Consider the following 27,119-nt stretch of genomic DNA (forward strand, 5'->3'; position numbering starts at 1 on the left):
AACAGAGGAATATAAAATGGCTGAAAGACACTTAAGGAAATGCTCAACATCCTTAGTCATCAGAGAAATGCACATCAAATCTACTCTGAGATTCCATCTTACACCTGTCAGAATGGCCAAGGCCAAAATCACTGATGACAACTTACGCTGGAGAGGTTGTGGGGTAAAGGGAGCACTCCGGCATTGCTGGTGGGAGTGTAAGCTGGTACAGCCCCTCTGGATGTCAGTGTGGCGATTTCTCAGAAAATTAAGAAACAACTTTCCTCAAGACCCAGTAATACCACTTTTGGGTATATATCCAAAGGATGCTCAATCATACCACAAGGACATATGTTCAACTATGTTCATAGCAGCTTTGTTTGTCATAGCCAGAACCTGGAAACAACCTAAATGCCCCTAGACCGAAGAATGGATAGGGAAAGTATGCTACATTTACAAAATGGAGTACTACACAGCAGATAAATATAACAACATCTTGAATTTTGCAGGAAAATTGATGGAGCTAGAAAACATTATCTTGAGTGATATAATCAGATACAGAAAGACAATTATCACATGTACTCCCTCATAGGTGGTTTTTAAACATAAAGCAAAGAAAGCCAGCCTACAAACTACAATCCCAACAATGAGGACACTAAGAGAAACTTACATAGATCTAATCTACATGGGAAGTAGAAAAAGACAAGATGACCTGAGTAAATTGGGAGCATGGGGATCTTGGGGGAGGCTTGAAGGGGAAGGGGAGAGGCAGGGAGGGGAGCAGAGAAAAATGTAGAGCTCAATAAAAATCAATTAAAAAAGAGAAAAACTTGAAAAGAAAAAAAATTCCAGTGTACATTACTGAATGAGGTAGGGTGGAGGTATTCCCAGGAAATGGGAAGCAGGTCTGGGGACAGAAGCCAAGGGTAAAGGACAATTGTCAAATGAGGTTTTGGAACGGTGACTAGAGCTTATCCCACAGGAGGGGACAAGGTAGAGCATATGACCTGTTTAGTCCAACTGAGGCATGGTAGAACCCACATATGTTTCTACTACCAAAGCCCTGCCTCTCCAGGGGCTACCTGCAGGGTTGTTGATTTTCTGGAACTTACTAAAGGCTGTCCTGAAGTCTAGGACTGGGATCTAGGAACCAGAGAAAGCTCGGACTTGTAGGGTGCATGTGGATATTAGTGAAGGGGGGGGCACACACAATTAGCAGCACTTAGAAGACATAGGTAGAGGCTGTGTTCTAGTCAGTTTCAGACACTCTGCCAGGAGTTTCACATCTGCTTCTGTTTGCAGAGATCTTCCAACACAGCCCAAGGAGGTGAGTGCTACATTTGTCTCCAGTGACAGATAAGGAAACCGAGGGTCTGCAAAGACAAAATAGTGTGCCTCCTGATTACCAGCTGGTAAGCAGAAAGGCCAGGGCTGAGACTCGGGTGCACTCCATTGAAAGTGCAAGCCCTGGTCAATGCTTTGTCGTTAGCTCAGGGAGCCTGGGGAATGAACTCTGCAGCAAGCCTATGGGGAGACTAAGGCCCGGTGGTCTGACATGGGCCTGGTGAATTAAGCCTCAGGAGCTAGGAGAAGAAATGACCTAAGATCCACTGGCATGCAATTTACCCTCCTTGTTCTAATCCTCTCTGTGGACACCAGCTTTCGCTCCGTGTCGACACTGACAAATTAGGACACGCTCCACACTTCTCCGAGAGTAAACAGCACATTCCAGAAGCCGGCTTAATCATTTTTTCACTTCCAGAGTGAAATCCCTTAACTAAACATGTCTGTCCAGAGAGTGAGTTGTGGCTGGAACCTTTCTGACCAGACCATGCAGGTCCTCTTCAGTTTCAAAATGCCTTTGACTAGATTTATTCCTGAGAATTATTTCAGTCCTACAAATATTGCTGGATTGTGCTCTAAGTGTCTTGTGGGACAGATTGTGTTATGGCTACTGCATAGCGAGGATGCTCGTTTTTGCAGGTTGGTTTTTGTCACCCGTCGCTTTAAGATTTATTTATTAGCTTTCCAAGTTTTCCTGGTGGGGTCTTTAGGGTCTTCTGTAAACCAGGAGATATTTAGATTCTTCCACTTTGTTCTTTCCTATCTTTTAGCTTATAATGATGTGAATTTAAAAGGCCAAATGAATGGATTTTATTTACTTATACTTTTGGTGGTACACAGGACCTTGTGTACACTAAGCAAGCATTCTACTTCTGAGCTACATCATAACTCCCAAATAATTGCATTTTGGGTATTCTCGACACAAAGAAAATTTAAGTGTGTAAAGGCACAGATATATTAATGAGCCCACTTTTGATCATTCCATAATGTATCAAGACCTTACAACATACCCCACTAATATATGCAATTGTCCTTCCCAGCAAATGGCAACACCTCTTGATTCTGAGCCCTAGACTTGAAGGAAATGCCCACATGGAGAGCTCTGCTGTGGCACCTTGTCTGTTTGCTTACATGAGCAGTGGCTTTGTCTGAATGGACCTGGCTCTTGTTCTATGGCAGGAAATGCACTATGACATGCTGTGACATGCACCTTCTGAAGGGCATGGGAGAAGGAGAGGGTAAAGACCTAAGGTTCTAACCTCACAGAACATCTACCATGTGCCTGGAGAGATAGGGTACTTGTTCCAAAATACTAAATATTTAATAGCACACATTTCCTCCTTCCCACTCCTGTCTGTCTAGCACCCTTCATTCTGGTTTCTATAAGCCTAATGGCCGGTGGTACCTTCCTTGTACCCTGCCTCCTGGGATGGCTAAATCCAGGACCCCCTTTGAAAGGACCACGTAGACAAGCAGAGCCTGTTTGCCAGTGAGAAATCTAACTTTATCATGGCAAGCAGAAACTATGGGAAGGGAGGCTAGATGCTGAATACGAACTCATGACTAGGACTTCCAGGGTAACATCTAGCTGTACCTGGATGTTTACATTTATGCTAGTTAAAACTAAGTGAAACAGACAAACAAACACCTAGTTCCTCACTCACACCAGCTCTACCTCAAGGGCCCAGTAGTCATGTATGACCAGGAGCCACATTATTAGAGAACACAGATAAACTTAATGCTGAAAGTTCTTTGGGACCACAAAATGAAAGACTTGAGAAGACAAGGCGGAGATAGAATGTGAGCTTTGACGGAGCCTTGACAGTGCTAGGGGAAGTGGACGATAGAGAAGGAGCTGCTTCCACCACCTGCTAGGACCACGACTCTTTAACTTCCTGACAACGAGCTAATGCATAGAGATAAATGTGGACTCATCTCAATCTGGGACCAGAGGAGCACATTCCGGGAAAACATCCTTCGCATTGTAAACAAACAGCAGAAATAACTGGGAACCCCATCCATTTGGAAGTCCCTTCCAGAGCAAAGTTGTTTCCTTTCCCCCAAAGAATGAAAAGGGAAGCAGAAGTTAGGGATATGGGTAACTTGTTGGGGACATGGTTTCTCCATCTTTCAGCTTCTCCAAGAATACAGCTCAGTTTCACCTGCACATTTGATTTGCCAGGTACCTGAGGATGGGGTAGGGCTGGGACTTCCTCTCCTGATGCTATTATCATCCTCCAGGCCTCTGGAAGGAAGCTTCTTGATTAAGTGCTGGTGACCTGACTCAGAGGAGGTAAACTTACATGGGCCAGTGGTCCATAGCCAGGTTAGAAAAACATGAGCTAGACCCATGGCAGCATCCAGAGGGTGTGAAACATGCTGGGAGGTGGTAAGCAAACAGGGAAGGCAGTCAGAGGAACACACCAGTGAGGTGGGATTTCCCTCTGTATGTTGTGATTACCGTGAATAAAGAACTGCTTTGAACCTATGGCAAGGGCAGAACAGAACTAGGTGAGAGAAGCTAGGCTGTATGCTGGGAGAAAGAGGGCACACACACACTTTACATTGGCATAAATAGTCTAAGAGGCCATGCCCAAGTAGGCGGGTAACTTAAAGGCTACTAGCGTTACAGCACACCAGGGAGTCAGGGCCAGAATGGAAGCAGAGTCACACATCTTCAGAAAGAACACAGGTTGTGTGGAAACAAGGGAAACATGTTACCTAGTTGGGATGAGAACGCTGAACACTGAAACTAGCTATAGCAGAAACATCGGAAGGAGACATTATTTAAGCGTTCCCTTCCATTGTACCATCACGTTCCTTCACATCCATCCCAGAGGCTCCTTCCGCTGGGGTATGCCTTTCAAAGTTGTACAAGGTTCTCAGTTCTCCTGTGTGTATCTCTCTTTCTATCTCTGCTCTCACCTCTCTCCTACCTTGACATAAGCTGATCCGTCATCCCATCTCATTCCTGCCTTGCTATGATGGTCTAAATCACTGAAGCTGTCAGCCATTTGTTTCTCTCTGGCATTTGGCCAGAGTAATGGTAACACTGACTAGTGTATAGCCTAGCCGTTCAGTGGAGAAAAATTCTTTCCCAGACAAACCCTCGAGATTCTTTGTGAAACTCCTGGACCATATCTACGTCTAGACTATGAAAATACCCAGGAGAAGCATTCTTAATGATGTTTCTTTTCTGTTGTTTCTGCTTTTCAGCCCTGAGGCTCACACCTAACATCTTGTGCTGTACCACTGAGCAGCTCCCACCTCCCACTCACTGTGGTTCCTGTCCTAGGCAATCCATTTACCAGGCGTTGGTTCCTGGGTGAGTTAGCAACACTTTTCCCAGACTCACTTAGTGAGAAGTTGCCTTAACAAGGGAGAGAATCACTTCATGTGATACTTGACACACACACACACACACACACACACACACACACACCCCACCACCACCACCATCACCACTACCACATGAGAGAGAGAGATCTGTCTGTGGGAAAAGAGGAGCTACCTTGAAAGTAGAAGCCTGTATGGGTGTGACCTAGGCCCTTGCACCCTTGCATAAATGTTATAATTATGTAGCTTAGTGTCCTTGTGAGGCTCCTTACAGTGGGAGTAAGGGCTGTCTCTGACTCTTTTGCCTGCTTCAGGGACCCCTTTCCTCCTACTGGATTGCCTCATCCAGTCTTGATATGAGGGTATGTGCCTTGTCTCATTGTAACTATGTTCGGTTGATATCCCTGGGAGACCAGATTTTTCTAAAGGGAAATGGAGGAGGAGTGGATCTGGGCAAGAGGGGAGTTTGGGGTAGGGACTGGGAGGAGAGGAAGGAGGAGAAACTGTGTTTGGGATGTAATATATGAGGAAGAAGAAATGATAAAAAAAAACCCCAAGAACATGAGAAACAAAAATGGGAAAGCCCCAATACTTACAAAAGATACTTTTGAGAGCCGACAAAGTGCACAGAGGAGTTTGATCCACCAAAGAGAGACGGCTTCCCAAATTCATTTTGAGTATCTCAAGTATTGATTGTTTACAGCTTTTCTCCCTCCCCTGGCAGAGAAAATGCCTGGCTTGGCTGATCATCCCAAAGACTCAGCTTTCCATGTCAGGCGGGATAATTAGCAAAAATTTGCCAGATATTTTTAAACCACAAACAAATCACAGCCCTGGAAAATAATTCCCAGGCTGCTCCCTCTACTTGGAGGCAGACCCAGTGAGTTCACAAAAGGCACAGACTTCTTCAGAGACAGGAAATCCGGCTTCTGACACCTCTGCCTTAGAAAAGGCGGGATAACAAAGGATTTCTAAGACGGGTGCTTTCCTAGGGGCATTTACTACCGATGAAAACTGTGCAAAGATGGTGGATTTGCTCGCACTTGCAGGGGAGGCAGACACACACAGTTGGGAGCAACAGAAATGCTTTCCGAAGTGTAATCTCAGAGTTTAGGCATTCGAAACCAAAAGGAGCCAAGAGGGGAAATTAGAGCTATGGGTGTTTAGCAGCTGGACCAAAAAAGGGCTGCCCTGTGCTCCACAAAGGATTTCCAGGAAAGAACAACAGAAGCAAGCTCTAAAAGTTTGCTCTAAGGGCACCATGGGTCCCGCTTGCATCCACAGACCTGGACCAACTTGGGCCAAAGGCTATAGACATCATCATGCAGAAAGCAAACACCCAGCAGAAGCACCACTACTGGGCAGTATGGGTTTGGATGCGAGTGTTAGGTGCGGCTGACTGGGTTTCACAAGAGGACCTGAAAGTATGTGCCGCTCTGCCTGACACACATGACTACGGCCAGTCAACTTCATACAAAGAACAGCCCTATAGCTCCATCCCTAGCACAAGCTGTCTTAGCGTTTCTATTGCTGTGAAGAGACACCATGGCCATGGCAACTCTTATAAAGGAAAACGTTTAATTGGGTGGCTTATGGTTTCAGAGGTTTAGCCCATTATCATCATGGTGGGACATAGTGGCTTGCAGGCAGATGAGGTGCTGGAGAAGGAGCTGAGAGTAGAGAAGGGCCTACATTGTGACTTGCAGGAGACAGGAAGTGTTCTGAGACACTGCGTGTCGCTTGAGCATATATGAGACCTCAAAGCCCATCCCCACAGTGATACACTTCCTCCAACAAGGCCATGCAAACTCCAACAAGGCCACACCTCCTAATAGTGCCACTATGTATGGCCAAGCATTTGAATACACAAGTCCATGGGGGCCACACCTATTCAAACTACTGCAAGAGTGGAAGGTGACAGGCCATGTTTTGGAGAGCCACTGGCAGAAGACCATACTTCTCTGACATGGATGGGGTCACATCAGGCTCTGGTACTTCCAGATGGACTCTCCTCACACTGGGGCATCTCTTCTCATACCTGGGACTCTCGGGTGCCTCTCCAACATGCCTTAGGTTCATTTTCTGTGACCTTAGGGGACATTCTCAACCTACAGGAGAGAGACCTACTCTGATCCTATGTCCGATCTTTTTTTTTTTTTGCCCTAACTATAAGCAAGGAGGTACGGCTGAAGGGTGGGGGGGTAGATAGTACCCAGTGCTCCCCTCACCCCATGCAACCTCTAAATCACATCATGGCAACTTGCACATGAGTTCCATAACCTCTCCATGCCTGGGCATCCACCTCAAGCTCTAGCATCTCTGAAATCCCACACACCCATATCCGCAAGCATGTGATTTCCTTCTCTTCTCTGGAATCATCCCCAGTTTTCTTCCTAGGTCTCCTTTTGTGACTTCTGGCCTACCCTTCAGGACCAGCACCATCTTGGCTCCACCTGTGCCTCTGCTGAACTCCCTCAAGCAGACAGAAGAAGCCATGGTGAGCACACTGCGCGTGCCCTGTTCCATCTCACAGCACACAGACTTCCTGCAAGGTAAAGCTGTCTTTCATTCATCCGGAAGGGCCCAATCGAGAACTATCAAACCATACGAGCTCAGGGAGTACTTCTTGATGTGGGGTCATTGAACTTCTTGCAGTTTCGACTTGTGCTTTCATCTGTTCCTGCTGACCCCTAAAACCCTCTTTGCCCTTACAGCAATTATTCTTCCATCCCAAGGTGTTGTCTGAAAAACTTCCTGAGCAAGCTAAACTTGCTGGGTAATGTGTGAGTTATGGAGGGCTGGAGGTGGGGTGTGGTGGGGGAGGTGTGTGTAAAAGCATCTGCCCAGCATTGCACAAATAATAACGGTACAATTCACGTTGCTCGGTGAGTCAAATGTGATGGAAAGGGCTCCCCTCCTAAGGCATATTTCCTCTGCAGACGCTCCAGTGGGTCAGAGGGGGCCTTCGGCAAGGCAGCTGAGTCAGCAGCTCTCTACCATGTAGCAAGATTTCCCCCTCGTCCCACCTGGCTCTGCCCTGGGTTGCGACGTGCATGGGGAGTACAGGTAGCAACTTCAAGGTGAATTCACCTGGGTCTCTTCCTTCCTAGATTGGGAGCTGGGAAAGGAGCCTGTGCAGACCTTGGTAGTCAGCTTGAGGCTGTGTATTTGTTCCTTTTCTGCTGTGACAAAATACCCCAACCAGAAGCAAATTAAGGAAGCAAGAGCTTTGTAGGCTTATAGCAGGGAAGGCATGGCAGCAGGTAGCCAGGGCGGGAAGCCGAGAGATTACATCTTCAGTTACCGACAGAAATTCTCTCTAGAGTGAATGAGCTCTCAAAGCCCACCTCCAGTGATGCACTTCCTCCCGCAAGGCTCCACTTTCTATCAGTGCCACCGACTACAGAAACCAAGCATTCACATGATGTGAGCACATCTCTCATTCAAACCACCACAAGCTATGTGGGTAGATAATTTTTGGACTCTATGCATATGTAGATTAGAATCTCAAAGGGATGGACACTGACCTTGGTTCTTGCATTTCTTGCCTGATAGATTCTGAAGTGCAGGACCGAGGACAGGGCACAAAGAAGCGTTAGATACCAGGGACTACAAAGTCCTATTAAGTGGACTCACATTCCTGTAAGGAAGTGTCTAACAGTAATAGCACATGGAGCACATGCTGTCTGCTTCGTTTTCATGCCAGCTCAGAACTATTGCCACAAGCTCCAGGAGCCTTGTTGAGTAACCTGACCTTGTGAAGGGCACAGGAAATTCAGAACCCTCGGCCTTCCGCTGGGAATAGTCTAGCAAGGAGGGCCCTGCCATATGCAGCCAGCGGCACGGCTGTGGGAGGATGAAAGCCCTCACTGTTTGGGCCGAGACCAGAACCTCATCTCTCAGATGTCAAAGCAGCAGGGTGCTGGTAGCTGCTGGGGACGTCTGGATCCCACTCAGTGTCTGGGACACCTCAGCCTGGTGACAGTGGAGCCTCCATGGTGCCGAAGGTGGCATCCCCATTAATTGTTTAGTGCACACAACTCTGGAAGGGCAGGGAGGACTGGCAGGTTTCCAGGAATCTTATTTATTTGGTGTTTTCTGGGGTAGTCTTTGCTAAATGTCACGTTTTTCTGTCTCCAGGTAGGAATGCAGTAGGAAGAGAGTTGGAGAGTCAATTACTTTCTCCAGGAAAGGGGTCAGCTCAATGACTCATGGAGCTAGGATGTGAACCATCTTGTCAGAAAACATGCGTAAAGCAAAGACATTAGAGCCTCAAGCCCACGTCTGACGTGACTCCAGAGCCCAGGAGAGGCCTACAGATCACCTTAGGTGTAGGCTGAGAATTGGTTGCTAGATCCTCTTTTTGGACCATTGTGGGTTTGTAACCAAAACTAATACATGGCTTCCACCTGGAAATCCAGCTCCCAGAGGCTACAGCACTGCAGAGGCCACATGAAGGAGCCTTGACTGATGGGTCCAGAGGAGCCCAGTGAAGTCCAGGCTCCTGACCTCAGAGTGCAACAACACTCTGGAAGTGTACCATGCAGCCCAAGCTACCCAAGTTAACTTGTTCCACCCATATGGGAAGGCATTCCCTCCATGTTATTCCTGAATGGGTGACACTGAGAACCCAAGAACGAGGGATGTGAACAGAAAACTTATTTTACAGCAAAGGGCTCTGTGTGAGCATTGACAGGAACAGGTTAGTCGGGGAGGAAATGTGACCTGAGAGATCGCTCTCAGGTACTGAAGTGAGAGACCACAGACAGACGTCTGCCAGCCAGTCTTTAAGAGACAGCACGTTTGGAGATGGTCTATGACCAGGCAGGGAGGCAGGAGGAAGTGGAGCCTCTGGAGGCATTTCTGCTGTCGACCTACCTTCTGCTCCCCAAGCCCTTCAGGCAGAGGCACAAAAGGGGCTACTTACACAGAGCACATGGAGGACCACCGCTCCTTGTCGTCGGTCTTCGTTGGAGAAGATGTCCCTGGGGAATTCATGCAGGGCTAGAGAACAGAGAGAGAACCAGCTCAGTACAGATGACCTCTCGAATACAGCTGATCTAGGACTGCGTCCCCAGCACGGACTTTAGAGTGCTTTGGATTCTAGGTCTCAGAACTTGCTTAGGAACAAAACAAAACAAACACTAAAAGACTTGAAGTTCATGAGCCTCTAATTAGGATTTAGTACTTCCTCCAAACAAGAAGTGATAACTATGGTGGTGTTAGCATGATCTCAGTCCCCACTGCCAATGCAAATTGTCATCTAGAGTTATCCGTTGGTGTCTATGAGTGATTGAATCTGGGATTCCCAGGACACGGAATCCGGGCATGTTCAAGACCTTTTCTGGAAAATGGCATGGTATTTGCATGTCATCTCCAGGTGACTCATAACTTTTTCCTATAATGTAAATAGTATGTAAATGTTGCCATGCTGGGACGTTTAGGGAATGCTAAGAAAAGTCTGCACACAGGAATCATTAAAAACCCTTTTCCACTGTAGTTGGTCGGCCTGTGGTACAGAATGCACTAGTGTGGAGGGTGCATTCCACTCCACTCCACTCATCTGTACAGCTCTCCCTCATCTCTCCAGTGCTATTTTTGTAGAATATTACATGGAAGGAAGCTGGGTGTCGTGGCACACACCTTTAATCATCTCGGTGAATGCAGGCAGAACTCTGTGAGCTCGAGGTTAGCCTGGTCTACATAGTGAGTTCTAGACCAGCTGGGGCTAGAACTACATGGCAGGGGGTGAGGTGGGGGAACCTTGTCTCAAAAAGAGTTAAATGAGCAAGCACGAAATTAGTATTATAAACTTTTATAATATTTTCATTCAGTGTGGCCAGTTTTTATTTGTAATCTTCAACTTTGCTGCATGCAGTGGAAAGGGATTTTGTGAGCAGGGCACCTAGGCTTCACTTCACAGGCCAGTGAGAGGGTAGATTCAAGTTGCCTGTTTCCCTCTCCCTTACACTCCCCTGGCTTGGAGCACTCCAGCACCTCCATCCTGCTCTGGAACTCTTATCTTCTTTCTGACCTGACCTACATTTGCCAAAAGACCGTGCAACTCAGGAGGCAGCAGACACCCTGCCTGCTGTTGTCATTGTCCAGCCTTTGGCAGACATCACCAGCTAATGAAAGCATCTTCTCCGGAGCTTGATGATGTCTCGACTGTCTCTGTAGTGAGCAGTCAAGGTAGTCATCACCAGAGCACAAGGATTGCAGGCCGGTATCATGAACATAGGTTTGCCACTCGTCCTGTCTTGCCTTCTCCCCAAAGCAGAGTTGCAGACAAGGGTTTAGGGGTGTGTAGCTTATCCTGGAAGTGACTGCAGTGTACACTGTAAATGAAGAAGGCCATGAGACCAGGAAGGGAGGATAACTAAAGAGCACCATAAAGGATGCCAGGAATTAGTCCTGCTGGGCAACCCGGAAGCTCTCACACAAAATATCTCAGGATCGTGGTTCACTAGCTAGGGGGATCTGTCCAAGACACAAGCTACTGGCAACTTTTTCCAAAGATTCAGTTTTCTGTTTCCAAGATAGCATCAGGGTAACATACCCTGTGGCCTTGGGTATTTGTTCCAGAGAGTACATCTGCACACCTCTGTACAGAGTCTCACCTTCAAAAATGTAACAAAGAGAAGAATTAAAAGTCCTGACAATCTTTCCATTCTCTCACTATCTTCAGTGTAATAACTCTATAGAAGAGAGATAATTAGCTCGGATGTATGAATCATGTTGTAATTTATAGCTGACCTCCGACTAGCCATGATGCAAAGGCTTCATACATTCAGTGAAATCATACTTTGAATTCTGAATGCTGTTTAAATCCTGGGCTATCAATATGTGGTACATATGTACTGTATACATATATGTTATTTATGTATACACATATATATGTGCGCACACACACATATATACTACAAAATATTAAGTTTTTTGAGCTTAAACACATATAATAAACACATAATTGTTATATGTTTGTGTATGCCATGGTATTTCAATGATATTGTTTTAGTTTGTTTTTTTTTTTAGGCTTGCCTGTAGGTTGCTAGTTAATCACACTTGCTACTTATATCCCAGCCTTAGGATGGTGAAATGGTGGGTTAGGAATAACAAGAATGTCCTAGATACCCCATGTGTGTTTCTATAATGACACACTTTTAAACATGCCACACTGAATTCTTCTGATTAATTAAAAAGAGGGACATTGGAAGATTACACCTTGTAGGCAACAGTGAAGCTACAATATAGAAATGACAATGTGAGCACCAAAATCCTCAAAATAAACTTTAAGTCGATGTCAATTCCTGGGCCCTGCAGTGCTGCCAACTATTACACTGAACTGTCTCAATTCCAGCACTATCCCACCACAAGTCTAACACCTCTGGATTGCAGTTTACTGGTTTGGGTACCATGAAGGATGCTCTCCAGGGTCCCTAGGAGGAAGCCATTAGCTCTGAAACCTCTCTGCTGATGATGGTGTCTGCGTGGAGGTTTCTGATGTCATCCTCAGTTGACCTTTGACCATTTTGAGCTTTCCCAAGGTAGAAGGAATTGAGTCCTAGCAACCACCTCATAGCTTCCACATTTCCCTGATTTCCACTAAAAATGGATGGGTTGATTCAACATTAACTTTTCTATCCTCAATGTCACTGCCACAAAATGTCTCAACACTGGCTCAGGGTCACAACCTACAGTTCTTCCCATCCTCAGATTGATAGGTTGCTCAATTAACTCATCGATCACAATGGCTATCACAGAATAGTTAAAAAGCCAGCAGGTTACCCTGAGAGGCAACCAAAAGAATCACACGCGGGAGCTGCTGAGTGAGATTCCCAGCTCAGAGGACAGTAGAGATGGAAATGAGTGCTGAGGGTCATTTGTCATGAATGTGTGGTAGCCATCTAGTTCTTTACTCCCTGCCCAGGAGAAATAATATGGCTTTAGTCAATAACAGGCTTAGGGAAGCATATGAAGGAAGCTGAGGTCACATAGGAGACACCATGGGAAAGGAATAAGTAGGTATGAGTCTGGATCTGTCCTGTGACCACACTGGCACTAGCTCTGTCCAAGGCCACATGGATATAGTTAAGTGAGCAGACTGGAAGAGTCTCATCAAGAGCTCCATGCCACCATGATAGAACTTGGTTCTGAATGCTTAGCACTTTGATTTTCAGTCTCCTTGAAAGTCAGCAAATGGCTACTGGGTGACAAAAAGATCAGTGAAGGTTAAGCATGTCACAGAGCTTTGCTTTGGACACAGGAAGAGACTAGTTAGAGAGCTCCAAGCACAGCCAGCATGTGGGCCTGATGAGAATCCTGGGCACAGCCAGGCTGGAGACCATATCCTGAGTGGATTAGGGCCCAAGGGACGTGACTACACATCAGCAAAGTCCTGAGCAGAAACCCAGGTCCTGGCCAAGCCAGAGGCAGCAGAGATGGAATTGCAGAATTGAGTTCGGTGTCTTCCTTCTTAGCTGTGTACAGCTCCTGCCCTGTTCTCTCTTAGGAATTAGTATTGTGGTAGTATCCTGAGCCTGATCTATCACCAGCTGCGAAGCGCCTGGCTATTGGTTAAAGATGTCCTTCCCTTCAGAAGATCTGATTGGCCATGAGAAAATGCATGAAAACTCTATGCAGTGATGGTTGGCATCATTCCATCCCAATGCACACCAAAGTCTGGGGGAAGAGCAACTGGCTGGTGGTGGAGCTTCCTTGATAAAATGATGTGGCTTGCCCAAGGTGAGATGAAGTAGGGGGTGTGAGGTAGAGAAGGGTGGGGAATGCACAGTGAGCCAATCAGATGCTTTCAAAATAACTCGCTCCAAGCTCAACCATAAGAAAATCTTTTTTGATGGTTAGTAGTGGTTATGTCAAAGGAGCAACCAGGTTAGATATTCTCCTAGGATGCTTCGCCTGACATCAATCACACTCAGGCTGATCAATTTCTAATATAGCTCTTCTCTGAAAACACACAGTAGGCTGATGATGACATTATGATGGTGGGGGGGTCTCAAGACTACTCTTGTACATTTTGCAAAGAATGTGTTCTACAGTTTCAGGTATCGGTTTGCTCACAAATCAACTAGAACACGCTTGAGTGGCCAATGGTGGAGTCAGTGGAGCGGGAAGCCTCTGAGAGCTTGCTCTCTGCTTAGCATGGTCCCAAGGCACTGATTCCCCAGTACCCTTGACTAACTTTTGTGCTGGTCAAGGTAATCAGTTTCAAAAAGATAGGCCTTAAACAGAGCCACAAGTGGTACATACAGAAACCATTTGTATATTGGTATGGCCCCACCCAGTGCCTGCTACAGTCTGTGGCCAAAAGAATACTATAGGTTAGGTGGCCCAAATAAGAGATGTTAGGTTCTCCCAGTTCAAGAGGACAGAATCCTGGGATCAAGGAGTCAGCACAATCAAGTTCTCAGGAGGGCCTCTTCCCAGAGTACAGAGATTCGCCTTCTGACTGTATCTTTGCACATGAGATTGGAGTGAGCAGGAGTCTCTTCCTGGTTATGCATTTATCTGCATGACTAGAAGGCAAACCAGCACCTGCTAGACCACACCCTCTTGGTCTGGGTCCAAGCCCTTGGTTTTAAGATGGGTATTGTTACAAAGCTGAAGCTGGCTTCGAACATACCATGTTATCCGAGTCGGCCTTAAACTTGTTTGTATTTCTCCTTTAGCTTTCCTTGCATGACTGTAAGCATGAATCACCATGCCAGGCTCTCTTCCTCCTCATATGGACCACCAATTCCTTCTTGATTATTCTATCTTATGACTCATGTCATCTTAATTATCTTCCAAAGATTTCACCTTTGAGCACCATTATACTGGTAGAACCTTTAATATGTGAATTCAGGAGGGGGACACACATGTGATAAACGGTCCTATGGCATATCCCAAAGTCCATTTGCATAAAAACCTAAAAGAGAGGATGTTCAATGTATTCATAATGATACAAAGGTGTAGACATATAGAGTCAGACATTTACACAAACGTTTTTGCTTTGGCCCTCAACAGTGAAGCATGGAGGACAGGGGCAGGAGGAAGGATCTTTGACTGAGCTCAAAGTCAAGTTAATCTGCCATTCAGACATTTGTACTGAATCCAGTACAGTGGGGTCCACATACTAGGACTTCTCCCACAGTTGGCTAGAGTGTAGCAAGTCCTTGTATTAAAGGTTCAATTCTACCACATCAGAAGGTGCTTGGATTCATTTGCAAAGGGCGCTATCCAATGAGGCTGGCTGCACACAATGAAAAAGGAAAAACATTGTCACCAGAGGTCTGCTGTAGTAATAGGAGTGGCGGGGCTGTGTCTCCAGCACCCCGGCCACCTCCGGCTAGCTTTACCCGAAATAATTACACGGAAACTGTATTCTTTTAATCACTGCTTGGCCCATTTCTATCTAGCCTCTTCTAGGCTAACTCTCGTTCCTAGACTAGCCCATTTCTAGTGTAGCCCACAAGGTGGCTTACCAGGGAGATTCTAGCCTACGTCCATCCTGGGTCGGAGCTTCATCGTGTGTGCCTCAGAGAGCAGAGCTATCCCCGCGTCCGCCCAGGAGAGGGGAGCACGGTGTCTCTGCTCCAGAGTGCAGAGCTGTAGAGACTGAGCTCACTTCCTCTTCCTCCCAGCATTCTGTTCTGTTTACTCCTCCCACCTATGTTTTAACCTATCAGGGCAAGCAGCTTCTTTATTTAATTAACCAATGACCTTCCTCCATCAGTATGCCACATAGTGCTTTTGAGGTGCGCGGGGGGGGGGCATTCTCCAATACTGTCCTTTGTTTCTGTTTGCTTACTGACACCTGGGATGGTGGCCTCCCGAGGGGCCTCGCCACCATTCCCTCTGGTCCAAGCACACAATATGATAAAGAACACATAGCAGATACCTATCTTCAGTGAGATAGACAAAGAACTCTGAAGAGAGAAGCTGTTGCTTGTGGTGGAGGGAGAGAGTAGTTCAGCTTCCCTCACTGGCCAAATGGTTCAGGGAAGAGTGACCAATAGCAGATAAACTCCTCCCACACAGACAAGGCAAATTCTTTATGTGGATAGCACTGTGTTGCCTTGCATATACTGTGTGTGGGAAATGATGTTCACAGAATGGCTGTGGTTTTCCACAAGGAACATATGGAGCCACACTCAGCTGGAAGGCTGGGCCAGTGGTCTCTGGCCTCAATTCCCGTATCTGTAAAGAGGATCAGACAGTGCAGGGCCCCTGGAGAGTTGATGCCCCATGCTAGCCATACTGTGAGGGTGTATTTCTCATGCCAAATCCAAAAGAACTGAAAACATTTCTTGTGGATGGAGCCGGATACTCACTACCTGTGGGAACACGGCAGACAGATGGCGATAGTTTGCATAGGGTCTATAGCATGGAATAGAGATGAGGTTCAGTCTCATCCATGCTCCCTAGAGCCAGATCTCCTTCAGTAGACAGGCACATTGGTGTCATCTTTGTATAATTCCTGGGATGTGTATAAACAATGTATGTAGAATACCTACCATTAAGCTGCCTGGGGCTATCTAGCCTATTTTTAATACAATGATAACAAGTTTCTGGTAATGGCATGAGGCAGAGGGTGCATTCATCTCTGGTTTGGGTATGGAAATCCACCTATTACTAATTCCAGCTTGCCTTTTCATCTGCATCCAAAGACGGTAGTTAGTCCATGAGAGGCGTGCATGTGATTCCTATGTTAAGGCTATGGGAAGCCCCACAGTACATGTGGCATGCTGAAAACACCTGATGATGTAGGGAGATACCCTCGTCCAGCAGAGAGCTCCCCCTACATAACATCCATCTATTTCAGCTCCTTTCTTTCTTCCCTGCAATTTTCTTTCCAGTACAGCCTGTCAATCTGGGAGCCAGCAACGGCATCAGTGCTGTTCCCATGGAAACCACTGAGCACTGAATGAAGTGGATCCCTCTTTCCAAGGCGACAGCAATCAGTGTCCTTATGTCTGTCTCCTGGGCAAATTAATGAGGCCTAAGAGTGATAAATATAAATGGAGGGTTGCAAAAAGGAAGAACATGTTTTGTTTTGTTCGAAAGGAAAAAAAAATTAGTTTGGACATGAACATCGTCTTTAGACAACTTTGTCATATATTGATCAAGAAACAGCCCAGGATGGACACGGAACTCCCAAAGGTTACACTAGTAGCAGATAACGGCTGAGGGAGAAGAGACTCTTTTATATACACTGTCTGCAAGCTACTCAGGGTGTCTACTGCTGAAGCTTTGGTGAGTTGTCATCCATGCTCAGATGGGACTTTTTGGTGATACAGCGGTCCAAGCGGCATTCATATTCTTGCAGTAACCCCACTAAATCCATTGGTTCACCAAGCTGTTTTTGGACATACTGTTTCTTTGGTCTGGGGGGTGACTAGAAATGGACTTTCCAGGCAAAGTCCCTCAAGAGGCCAGATCCTTCACCATGTCTGGACAAATAGAATCTTGGCTCCTGGACTTATCAGACTCTCATGAACAATCTTCTCAAGACAGAATGCCTACTGCAATCCCATTGATTGCCCACCGACGTGGGGGTCTGAACGCTGCCTAGCTGTTCCATACAACGATGGTGACTTTACACTACTGTCAGACACTTCAGTCCGTCTTAATGATTCTCTCTCCTTCATGCAGTAAAACCAACGACTCCCACTTTTCCCGACTGGAACATTCTGAACTCTGCCAGGTGTGGTATTTACTTGGCTTCCTACGAAGACTTCTCCGACTTTCTGCAGCCCCGCTGAAGCATGGCAGCATCGATTAAATGACTTTCCAGCCACATTGTACTTCTTGCCTATGGATGTATATCTTTACTTCAGGGGACACTGTGAGCTCCCTGAGGACAGGAACCCTGCCATTTCTCACTCTGTTGCCAACACCCACTAGGCAAGGATCCATGAAAATAAACTAAATGTCAAGTGAACTTAAGTGTGAATAAACAGAGGGCCCTTTTCCCAGGAGGTGGCTTTTGTATAAACACAGGACAGAATTACTAACTGGGAAACGCTGGAAGGGACATTTCAGTAAAGCTCTCAACAGCTCCATCCCAACCCCATTGCCCATTAGAACTGTTCATAAATATCCCTTCTCTTTCTTTTCCAAGGACTTGGAAGGGGGCCTTTCTACAGTCCCTTCAAGGGTGGGTGGGACCAGGAAACTAGTCTGGTTAGGGAAAGCAGAGCACAATACCAGTTGTATGTGACTTTGGAAGGCAGTGCTCAGCTCAGCAGCTTGTATTCTCTTGCCTTGGAGATCCTGAAAACATAGTAGGGTGAATCTCCCAATCAACTGGATCTTGTGGCATATCAGAGTCCCCATTTTCCCTGATGCATGTATTTTGTCTAGGCAGCACGCATAAAAGTTACATTTTCTTTTTGTCCTCACTGAGATTTTTGGAGCTCCTTGTTACCCAGAACACCATAACCTGTTGTGAGCAACATGAGGTTAATAAGGCTCTCAGCATCCTGTGACTTTTCTGATAAGACCTCGGCTGGCAGAAAAACTCGACTGTTTTCTTGTCTTCTTTACTGGACTGGGAAGATGGTTAGATTACAGAATATTTATTCTTCTCAGTATACCCGGCACTACGCAAATGTTCACTTTAGAAACCAACACATTGTTCATAACCAAGGGTCCCTGAACAAAATAATTCACAAGAGAAGGCATGTGCAAGGACACGCAGGCTGAATATCCTTGATCTGAGATGCTCAGGGGCATGGAGGTTTTGCATTATTTATAATATTTTAGACATTGGAATACTCACCTAAGTATAATGAGATACCTTGGTGTTAGGACCCCAATCACTTATGCTTCATAAGCACCTCCGACACATATCAGGGAAGAAATTTATAAAGTATTTTAAACTGATGTGAGAAACAAAGTTTTGTAGCCAGAAATTTTCCATATCACATTATTGCTTAAAAACATTCAGATTTGGTGTTTGGATTGGATGTGCTCAACCTGTATATGCACAAATTAATTTTCTGAATGTTTAGTTTCTGGGAGTGTATTAGAGACAGTTTTGATGTATTCGTTTATGTATACAGGTGGGAGGTGGGTGCATGCACACTTGTATGCCTACGGAGCCCAGAGAATAACTTTGGGTGTTATTTCTCAGAGGTCAGCTAGATTTGTTTTGTCTTGTTGCCTGGTTTGCTGGTTGGTTGGTTTGCATTGAGACTGGGTCTCTTGTTGGTCTGAAATTTGCCAAATAGGCTAGGGTGTCTGGACACTGAGCCTCAGGGATCGACTGCCTTCAAAGTTGGTATTACAAGTGCACGCTATTATACCCTGATATTTTTATGTGGGTTTGAGGGGCTCTAACTTGGGTTCTTGAGCTTGCAGGACAAGTCCTTTTGCTGACAGAACCATCTCCCCAGAACTCTATTTTCTTATTCTCAGATTTCACAATCTTCAGGAATGAGCACAAAAGGGAAGAATTAGGCCAAGGGGGATACTAGATATCCAGGTGCTACAGATTAATCTGAGATCTTTTGGATTTGTGGGGTTTTTTTTTTAAGAACTATCTCTTAAATGATTTGACTAGTTTACTAAGTAACTGATACCATGCAAATGTGTATCAAGTTAGCATCCCAAAGAAACCTAGTTATAAAGAAGCAAACAATTGAAGGTCCTCATCACTGAGGTTGGGTGGTGACAAGGCCAAGATGAGAGAAGGGGTGTGCTCCAGTCTATGGACACACCCTGGTAGTTTCAGGATCCTGATTTTAAGGACCAAAATAAGCTTTTAGAACATGCAAACATATATTCTGCATTGCTTCTACCTGGTAGGAAGTATCATGCTCAATTTCAGACAAGTGATCTCAGGCCCAAGAAGGCACAGTAATCATCCCAAGTCCGCTCAGATGTCAGAGGAGAAGGAAGGCCTAGGCAGGGTGTGACTAGCTTTGTTGACTCCAGAATGTTCCTTTCCACAGCACTGCTAAGGGTACACTGCCACCATCTTTTTAACTTTACGTTACTAGTGTTATTGTCATGATATTGTTTTGTTCCTGATATAAGGCCTCACCATGTAACCCAGCTAGCTTTGACCCCCTGAAGTTCTGGGATTACAGAGGTGCAGCACCATCACATCTGAATTTTCTTAACTTTTAAGGGTCAAATTCCTTCTTTCAAAAAACCAAAGTGGGCAGATTTAGAATGCTTTACATTAAGCAGGATGATATACCCTCACATGTGGAAAGTAGCCAGTAATACATGTATATATGTAAATGCATATACATGTGGCTATAGTATAACATGTAGAAAAGAAACAAGAAAGGCTCAACATAAGAAGATGAGGAAAGATTGAATGCCAGTGATAGACATGAGTTATTAAGGAGGACATAAAGCTAATTGTTTCCTAGCCCTAATACTGTCATGAATTGTTTTCTTTTGGTGATTTTTAAGTGCACAGAAATATATTTGAAAGCAAAAATGTAGAAGCCAATGTAAAGATCCATAGTTTCCATTCTGAATGGTTATTATAACTGTACAGATGATTGTTGAGATTTATACACTTGGGTCTGGTTAACGTGCGTGCGTGCGTGCATGCGTGTGTGTGTGTGTGTGTGTGTGTGTGTGTGTGTGGGCGTGCACGTGCGTGTGTGTGTTTCGAGTCAGGGTTTCTCTGTGTGGCTTTGGAGCCTGTCCTGGAAGTCGCTCTGTAAACCAGACTGGCCTCAAACTCACAAGAGATCTGCCTGGCTCTGCCTCCCAAGTGCTGGGATGAAAGGCATGTGCCACATCAGCAAGACAGAGGGGTGAGCAGCCCAGGTGCAGAGATGAAGAGAGAATTCCCTGACCAGGAACTGAATCCAGGTCATGGAGGAAATTCAACTTACTTAAATAGTAAAGTTTATTTTTTTAAAAAAAGGAACAGACGCAGATCAGTTTTGCATGAATAAAAAAGCATCTTCATGAAGAGAAATCAATACCTGCTTAGAGTAAAGAAAAATCAATACCTGGTTAGAGAAGATCTACAATGGAGAACACATCCAACTATCAAAATCATACTGCCAGTCAAACTGGTTGAGTTAAGATCAGTCAGTTAAATGCTTAAGGAATTTTAGAACTTGGGAACAGGCAGCAAAGGGATCACAAGTTTGGAGTATGTAACAAGATCCTACCCACCTACCTACCTGTCTGTCTGTCTATGATCTGTCTATCTACATTGTGATATGACATTTGCTTACCAAGGCTGATAAGAGTTATATAAATGTCTGACTTAGGATTCATTTCTCACCAACTTGGAGGTGTGCAACCTTGTCTTAATCTTTTTGAGTCTTAGTTCCGTTTTTTTTAAAAACTATTTATTTATTTGTTTATTATGTATACAATATTCTGTCTGTGTGTATGTCTGCAGGCCAGAAGAGGGCACGAGACCTCATTACAGATGGTTGTGAGCCACCATGTGGTTGCCGGGAATTGAACTCAGGACCTTTGGAAGAGCAGGCAATGCTCTTAACCACTGAACCATTCTCCAGCCCCCAGTCTTAGTTCCTTAATATGCAAAATAGGATAATGAACACAATATTAATTTATGTGGTTATTATAAAGATTAATTGTGAAGATGCTTATGAAATATGCAACACACAGAACTGGGTAAGTACTTATCAAAGAATAGGTCCCTTTTCATTGACTAGTATTAGAGAGAGAACTAAGACCCAGTGGGGATTTCCTGAGACCTCAGTGTCCGCAGCCTGGCATCCACCACTTTCACACGCATCATCAGCCCCCACATCTCTGCCTGAGGGCTTGCTCCATATCTGAGCTAGGTGCAGTGCCAGGCAGTAGGGGTTCTCGTTCTTCTAGGAAGTCTTCCTTCAAAGCCTGACGAAAGCAGGATGCATCCCTCCACATTTTATGACGAATCAGGTGTGGTTTACATGGTCAGAGCTCTCAATAGAAAGAAGTGGCTACTGCCGGTCCCTGGCCTGCTTGGCATGCTTCAGCTAACTGGCTTTCTTCCTTTCCCTGTCTCACGATGTGGCTTGCAGATTCATCTCTCTAGGTTCACCTGCCAAACAATGTGTTTGTGTCTGAGCCAGCCTCAGAAAGGTTCAGATTAAACAAGGAGAGCTAAGAATTCTTGCACTATTACAATTCAACGAAGGTTCCCTTTCCTATCAGAGGACTCATTTATGTTCAAGTGACTAGTCTCATGAGCAATTTCAACAGGGCTTATTCTATATGTTCATGGATATACACAATCTAGCCCCCATTCCAGGTCCCCATAACCAACTTCAGGCTGGGAAACCATCTTTGGTTATATTATTTTTCCACGGTGCTGAGGTTGACTTAACACTCATGACAAGCTTGATGTCTACTTCAGAGTTCTTCTTTTCATGTCCTCATTGGCAGAAGAATTTAAATCATCATCCCCCAAGCTTTTCTCCTGGAAAGGAACAGACATTCTTTGGAACCGAAGAACTTTGATCATTCCTTACGTAGACATTTGGCCTGGCAAAGCAATGAAATCTAACTTGATGAACAAGAAACATATTTTTTATAAATACTATTAAAAAACCAACATTAGTGCTGCTTGTATCTCTGAGCCAGCAGCTGCCACAGAAAATAGAGTGATCTCATGAACAACGCGCCATTCGAAGGTCACAAACATGGAAGCAGAAAGGAGACCTATTTGCAGGTGACAGCTTGCATTTTGTTGATCATGTGGGACTATCAATTCTCTGTCCATAAAGAGTTCTCATTAAAGGAAATAAAATATTCATGGCAAACACTCCTGTGGAATTCAGAACTGTGTCTCTTTCTTGGACTTCACTGTTCCTCAAAATATTCCTTGGTGCCAATGTCAAAGACAATGTTTGAATGGATGACCCCAAAGTCCAGTTCCATTTCCCTGTCCATGCTGTTCTTACATTTGCTTGGTGATCAACAAACACTCAGAACAAGAAGTTGATGTACCCATAAACTTGCTGAAGTTTTTAAATGGTCCACTATGGTTAGAAGGCTTGCCTAGTCTCTCAACACTATTGGAAAGGAAGAAGTTGGGTTTTTTTTTTTAAGGAAAAAATGTTTAGATTAGTTTTTTTTTTAGAATGTAATACTTCTCTGCAGGAATCCACATTTAACATTTTTCCCCCTTAAGCATTTGATTTATAGAAGATGAAGTGCATAGGTCAAGTGACTGGAGGTTTCAAATCAGTGACATTTTTAAATGTTAAATCGCCAAATCTCAGAGCTAAGAGTAACCTTTCAGTGTTCTGTTGGTCTACAGATGGGAAACTAAGAACCAAAGAATTTGGTGATAAGCACAAAGGCTTCCCTGTGTCTCTTTTCAAAGCCTGGTCCTTTTGTCTCTCCATGTTGTTTCAGGGATAGAAAGCAGGGCTCAGCTATTACCCTCAGTTGACCAGCAGGGACTGGCTGAGCACGTGTAATAGACGCAGTGCATTGACGGTATCTGCTATGGTAATGATAATGGGAATGAGGACTTGAGTGTTATTTACACTGAAGGTGTGTAATGCAGGAATGACTGGCTGCCCTGACTCCTCTTAACAGTGCCTCCTACCACTTCTTTTGGTCTCCAATTTTTTTTTTTGAGACAGGGTTTCTCTGTAGTTTTGAAGCCTGTCCTGGAACTAGCTTTTGTAGATCAAGCTGGCCTCAAACTCATACAGATCTGCCTGCCTCTGCCTCCTGAGTGCTGGGATTAAAGACGTGCACCATCACCGCCTGGGTTGCTCTGCACTTTTTAAAAAGAACACAATTTACTTCATAGGAGAGAAAAGCCTAAAGGTGTTTGGATGTGATCCCTATAGACACCAAACATACTCAAGCATCTGGAGTAGGTTATTACTATCCAGAGACAGTTGCTCAAAATTCATGCTAATAAAGGAAATTTCTAAGAAAATTTATATCCAGTGGGAGAAAGACAACATATCAGTGAATTAAGCTGTGTTTACACCTTAATTTTATACTTGGCATCCACTGGCCTGTTCTGTCATGGGAAAATGCAGTTGTTGCCTAAGGAGATCATCTGCCCCCGTATCAGCTCTTCTGTATCTCTTGATCACTAGCATACAGTTGTGGACCAAAACATTCAATCTACCAGTCACACACGTGATTCTTCTCAGAACAGATTTGAACTCGGGTTTCTTTTTTGGTAAATATGAACTCAGGTTTTGTGGGTTTTTTTTTTTTGTTATTGTTGTTAGATAAGTTTCTGTGTTCAAAGTATGTATTCCACACACCATGGATCTATCTGTTAGACAACACCTGTCACTCAAAATAATCGGATACTAAATAAAGATAGCAATTAACCCAAGCTGAGAATATTCTTTCATCATTGCTTTTCAATTCCTTGGATCACCACTGGGCTCTGGCAATGGTATACGATCACTTTGAATGAAACAGCCTAAGTGCCTTTTGTGCTGACTACAAGTTTGTGTCTCCAGTTAGGTTCCATGGGTGTTAGACCAAGAGTAGGAACCAATGACAAAGGAAACGCTTTGGGAAGGCCATGTCTAAATTATAGTGCAGGGCAGACAAGATCAAAATGGGAAAATGGGAGGGTTTAGAATCTACTTGGTGGATGGCTAGTAAGTTTTGGCTGTGTGGATGACTTCACAGATGATATACTGAGGAGACTTTGGGTTCTGATATCTTCCCCTAAAGAGTACAGAATTTTGTTCCAAAAGGAAGTTGGATTGCCGCAAGGCCAGCTGTTGTGGTAGTTTTAGGATTATAGGCTTTGGTGGAATTTCTGGGGTGGTCATATCTTGTGGTAGTGTAGACTTTATTCTAACAAGCCTGCTTTGACTGTGTTCTTGGTCTTGGGAAAAGGTCATTGTAAGATTTTGAAGGAAAGTCTAAGTTAGCAGTCTTGACCTGTGGGTCGTGACCCCTTTGGGGATGAAACAACACGTTCTCAGGGGTCAGCTAAGACCACCTGCAAATCAGGTATGGATATTATGATTCATAACAGTAGCAAAATTATAGTTACAAAGTAGCAATGAAAATAATATGGTTGGGGGAGGTCACCATAGCATGAGGAACTGTATTAAAGGGTCCCAGCACTAGGAAAGTTGAGAACTACTGGTCTAAGACATTATTTAACTTGAGAACTTAACTTATTACTCTTGTCTGGCCAGTCAATCAGTCTTTCAAATGTTGCTTCTGCCCTCTCCTTCCATTTCCCCTGGCTGCTTGGAACTTCCCTAGGATGCTTGGAAATTTCCCAAGCAGTTTAGGGGGTCTGTACATAAGAAGAATATGCTTATTCTCAAACAGTTTTTGACTTCCATATATTTTCTGACAACAGATCTGGGAGCTCCAAACTGTAATCTCTGATGTTCTGACTCAGGAAGATGACTGATTTCTGCTTGAGCTTGGTTCCCCACATACCACACATAAGAGGGGAACCTACTGATATCCCAACCTAGCATGCCTTCCTTCTTTCAGACTTCCTATTCCCTCTGCTTTCTTTGTTCACCATCCAGATAATTTAAATACTGATCGTTTCAGTATCTTGTCCAATGTTTATAATAGCTCCTATAGGAGACTTGATCTGCTGCTATGATCAGAAGCCCGGATTCTATACTTCATCATTATCTGCTGCAAATCAAATTACAACAAGACTGATACACATAAGATTCCAAAAATCTGTTATTGGTCACATTGAGCTATTATAGAACTAATGTTGCTTAGAGCAACTGTATGACCTAACGCTAAGTAAGGCCGTAGAGGTGTAAGGGAAATAATGTTGATGGTTAGGCTGTCAGATAGGATAGGAGACCTGGAAGATAACCTAGTTTCATATTGTATCATATAGCTAAACTGAGGACTAGACAAAAGTAAGATTTGTTTGTTTGTTTGGGTTTTTTTGGCGGGGGTTACAGGAGGAGACACTGCAGTACCCCAAGGCTCTCGTCTATAAATATTTCAGGGTCAAGCCATCCCAACAAGCAGTTGCGGAAATTCTGATGGCTTTGACAGGCAATGCCCCAAGGCTTAGAGGCAAGATCATGTACTCAAAGGCTAAACAGTGCCGGCCACCATCTATAGCTAAGGACATGGAGTTGAGTTCTTTGGGAATCTGGAGGCTTCCTTCTATGTTTCCTATAAGTGTCATATTTTGATGTCCCACTTGAGGTGGGCAAATTGAAATTCACAGCAGTAGAAGGCAGGTGTTTAATAATAAAAGCTTTTCAAGTCCAGACAAATCTGTGAAATCTTATACAAAGGAAACAGAGACTGGAAGTCAATTGACAAAGTCCAGCCATTACATAAAGCAAATAAAGGAGTTAGTTTGGATTTTTTTTTTAAAGAAAAATTCTGCTTCATTCTTGATTTAGTTGAGACATGATAATAAATACTACCTTTTCTTGTTTGCTTTCAAAGAAAAGAGGAAAAGGGAACAACAAGGGAGGGAGAGGTTTCAAATCATCTCCGCGTCGGACTCTCTTCCCATCACACTGACCTCTGGGTCCCCTCAGAACTTAGGGGATTGTGCCATTGGCTGTCTTTGCGTCTTCCTCTGTGGCTATATTTCACTGTACAACTGACTTCAGTTGAAGACAGATTGAAGGAAATCTTTAAAATAGCCGGTACCATTATTTTGAAAAAAAAAAATCATGCTGAGGTCATGGCAACTTTATAACCTCTGAGATGGAATGGCCTAGGCCATGATATATGCTAATGCACATACTGACACCACAAGCCAGGATAGATCTCGGCCTCAATTCCGCAAGGCTGATCCAAAAAAAAAAAAAAAAAAAAAAGAATTCCCCTGTAGCCTCAGCATCAAAGAACCATTGCTGTACATGTTGAAGATGCTGGGCAGCATGCAGCAGTTCCCAGCATGCAGCAGTTCCCAGCACGCAGCAGTTCCCTTTCACCGCTGTGACAAATGCCAAATGGAAACAGCCTAGTGGATGACGTCGTGTTTATTTTGTGTGTACGTGCAGAGTGTCTCCACCCACCACGCCGAGGAAGGTACTGTGTGGACTCTGCACACAGTCGTGGTCTAGGAGGCACAGAGATCAGGCCAGGACTAGGGGCCGGGGAAACCTCCACATGCCCACCCATAGCAATCTATTTAAAATATCTAGACCCAGCCGGGCAGTGGTGGCGCACGCCTTTAATCCCAGCACTCGGGAGGCAGAGGCAGGCAGATCTCTGTGAGTTCGAGACCAGCCTGGTCTACAGAGCTAGTTCCAGGACAGGTTCCAAAACCACAGAGAAACCCTGTCTCGAAAAACAAACAAACAAACAAAAAAAAAAAACAAAACAAAAACAAAAAAAAAACCCAAAAAAACCAAAATATCTAGACCCTAATTCCCAGAGATTCAGCAGCCGTCAATAGACCATGCCGTCAGCTGGGGATGGGGAGCATTTAAGACATGAACCAGTGGGGGACATTTTAGTTGGAGCCATGACAGTCACTGTCATCATGTGTTATGCTGGGAGGTTTGAGT

The 27,119-nt window shown here is 44.7% G+C and overlaps 1 protein-coding gene across 1 annotated transcript in view; it reads right to left on the reverse strand.

Moving 5' to 3' along the window:
- Positions 1-27,119, reverse strand: part of Slc24a3 (solute carrier family 24 member 3) — a 482,375-nt gene that overhangs the window by 169,576 nt on the left and 285,680 nt on the right. Inside the window, exon 3 of the mRNA XM_005365499.3 lies at positions 9,587-9,663. Within this exon, the coding sequence (XP_005365556.1) occupies positions 9,587-9,663 (77 nt within the window). The remainder of the gene's footprint in view (positions 1-9,586; positions 9,664-27,119) is intronic.

This window comes from Microtus ochrogaster, unplaced genomic scaffold (genome assembly GCF_000317375.1).
Source record: "Microtus ochrogaster isolate Prairie Vole_2 unplaced genomic scaffold, MicOch1.0 UNK3, whole genome shotgun sequence".
NCBI classification, from domain to species: Eukaryota; Metazoa; Chordata; class Mammalia; order Rodentia; family Cricetidae; genus Microtus; species Microtus ochrogaster.